We start from the raw sequence: 2,818 nt of genomic DNA, 5'->3' as shown, positions 1-2,818 counted from the left end.
CTCATGCCCCAGCGGCTCCAAGGACAGGGGCCCGACAGCCAGGACCCACCTGGTCACGGCGTATGGGGCAAAGCAGACAATGAAGGACCCGATGAAGATGCTGGTCTTCCTGGCAGCCTGCTGGGGATGCCACTTCTGCTCAGTGGGTCAGTGCTGCCACTGCTGCGGGGAGAGAGGACAGGACAGCAGCCAGGGTGCCCGTGGGCAGGGCGGAGCCACAGCCCAGAGCCGACAGCCAGATCTGGCAGGTGCACAGCAGATGCCCAGGCTGGAGAGCCGGAGGGAAACAGAGAGCCAGGACAAGAGAGAAAGAACAACAGAAAGAGGGTTTCTTCTGTAAAGGCGAAATAAAGGCAGTGTGGAGGGCAGGAAGGAGGGGACCACTCTCTCCCCATTCCGTCTCTAAGACCCCACCACGGCTCTTCCTTCCCCTCTGTGCAGAGGGAACTAAGTTAGACCCGCTGAAGGAGGAGTACGCTGGATCCTCGGGCAGGGAAAAGCTACCTGGGCCGGCTGTCTCGGGGCAGGAGAGTTGTGGGGAGCTCTGGGCACAGGTTGGGGAGGGACAACGTGGGCAACGACACCAGCTGGAGATGCAGTGGGCAAAGGCACGCCAGGCTGTGAGCAGACGGAACCAGGCAGGCCCTCCAAGACCTGAGACCCCAGGCCAGCCGAAACGCTCTGCCTACTGTGGGCACATATTCCCCACACAAATACAGATGCTGAAAAGCAGTTGGCCCTTCAGGTGTGCAGACTCGCAGAGCGTACAAACAAGACAATGTGGAAACCCGTGGGCATGTGCACGGAAAGACCCACAAGCGTGTGAACACCTGGGGCAGGTGACAGGGACCGCAGGCTCCTGTGGGCCAACTGCCGAGCAGGGTGGCAGGAGCTCCAGTGAGGCCCTCAGGGCTGGTCCCCGCGTATGGGCCGGCTACCCGGGATGCAGGTCTGCCATCAGCTCCAGGGCCTGCATGGTGACAACGTCGATGCGCCATCAGTGGCTGCGCGTCGCCCGCAGCACCTCCAGCGCGGTGAGGCTGAGCGCAGCGGGGAAGGCGGGAAGCTCGGGCGCTCGGGCTCGTAGGGCGGCGCAGCGAGCAGGACGCGCAGGCGCCGCTGTAGCCGAGCCACCAGCAGGCGAGCGCAGTGAACGCAAAGGCCAACGACTGTCCCCACGCGTAGGCCGGCAGCAGGCGGGCGTGGCGCGGTCGAAGTCGCCGGACGTGCGCAGCCGGAAACCCACCGCCAGCCACGGGTATGCGCTTAGTGTCGCTACGCTTAGCGCCGCGTTGGACTCCAGGAAGGTGTCCAGGAAGCCGATGGCCTGCCACGGGCCTGACGCCACCTAGCACGCCGAGCAGCGTGAAGGGCACTTCGAGCGCAGCCAGCAGCAGTTGGCCCAGCGACAGGTTCACCTGGAAGAAGCCCGAGGTGCGCGCGCGCGGTTCAACTCTAGAGGCGCAGAGGAGCAGCCCCTGCGCGTAGGACAGCGGCGACGCGGCCAGCACCAGCGCCGGCAGCCCAGCCAGCAGCGCCTCTCCCGGGCCCCGGGCGCTAGCGGCTCGCCAGGCGCTCGCGGGCCCGCGGCAGCGGGGGCCGCGCTCGGGGCTCACTCAACTCCCGGCGCGCGCGGGGGAAGCTCCGGGGGGAGCAGGCCCGCGGCGGAGTCCCCACGGTGCAGAGGCGGCGGGCAGGGTCCGGAACGGCACGCGGGGAGCGGCGGCACGCACGGGGTCCCGGGTCCCCGGCCGAGCGCGCTGCGCTGCGGAGCGGGAGCGGCTCGGGGAGGACGGAGCGCGGGCGCCGCCGCACTTGTCGCCGCCCGTGGCGCTGTCCAGGGTGCTGAACGCGCTCGCCGTCCCCGCGCCGGGCGCACAGCTGTCCTGTGGCGACGTCCCGCGACTGAACTGGGCGGGAGGGCGAGGGGCGTGGGGTTACGGAGGTCTCTTTGCTGTCGCCTTGTCTTTCCTTCTCTCCTCACGGAGTGGCTGGAGGGAGCTCCGCACCCTCTGCTCCGGACCAGGGGGGTCCTTGCAACGGTCCCACCTTCTCAGAAGCTCCGGGGGGTGACTCGTGCACAGTTGAGGTGCTAGCCACCCCGGCCGCTCCTCCTCCATGCATCGCCCCTCACCGCGCACCTCACCCTGCCCTGCGCTCTACCAAACCGCTGAGGGACGCGGCAGTTTGTGGGGGCCAGAGAGTGGGGAGCTGTGCCGGCCGCAGAGGGAGCGACAAGGAGGGAGTTAAAGGGCCAAAGCATGCGCAGCCTGGGTCATGCTCCCCTCCCCAACCCTCAGCTCAGGGCCAGGAACTAGACCCACACTTGTTGAACCAAGAAGGGCGGCAGGAAGCAGAAAGGGGTTGGAGGAGGAATGAGGGAAGGCTGGAGATGAGGAGGTAAAGGTAAAGAGGAGAGGAGGAAGTGGACGGACAGAGGGGCAGGGACAGAAAAGCAGAGAGGGGGGAAAGAAAGCAGGAGAACTGGGGAGGAGCAGCTCCCAGTGGGGTCCAATATGGACACACCTTTGAAGCTGGAGCTCTGCCCTTCCACATGGCTCTTGGTGCTTTGGGGAAGGGGGCTCTGTCACTCTCCACACTTCCACTACCCCTCTTGGCTCCTGAACCTAGTCATCCTGTAGGAATCTTCCAGTCCCTTCAATGGCCAGTTGGCAGGACAAGGAGAAGGGAAGGCTTGGAAGCTACTGGCTCCAGGAAGCTTGCTTGGCATCTTCTCTGCAGCAGCAGCCAGATGTGATAGGAGCCAGAGGCAGACCCTCGCCCCAGCTTCCCCCCACCCCACCCTCACCAGGAGGCT

At 66.0% G+C, this 2,818-nt stretch overlaps 1 protein-coding gene across 1 annotated transcript; it reads right to left on the bottom strand.

Annotated features, from left to right (window-relative positions):
• Window positions 1–934: 934 nt before the first annotated feature.
• On the bottom strand, window positions 935–2,124 carry GPR78 (G protein-coupled receptor 78). Its single transcript, XM_070506551.1, is given in 6 exon segments — window positions 935–1,073; window positions 1,075–1,219; window positions 1,222–1,343; window positions 1,345–1,575; window positions 1,678–1,910; window positions 2,050–2,124. Coding segments are annotated over 6 exon segments (945 nt in total).
• Window positions 2,125–2,818: the final 694 nt, after the last annotated feature.

The sequence above is a fragment of the Equus asinus genome, chromosome 3, assembly GCF_041296235.1.
Source record: "Equus asinus isolate D_3611 breed Donkey chromosome 3, EquAss-T2T_v2, whole genome shotgun sequence".
Taxonomy (NCBI): Eukaryota; Metazoa; Chordata; class Mammalia; order Perissodactyla; family Equidae; genus Equus; species Equus asinus.
The sequence above is the reverse complement of the archived record's forward strand: the minus strand, read 5'-3'. Positions and strand labels throughout refer to the sequence as shown.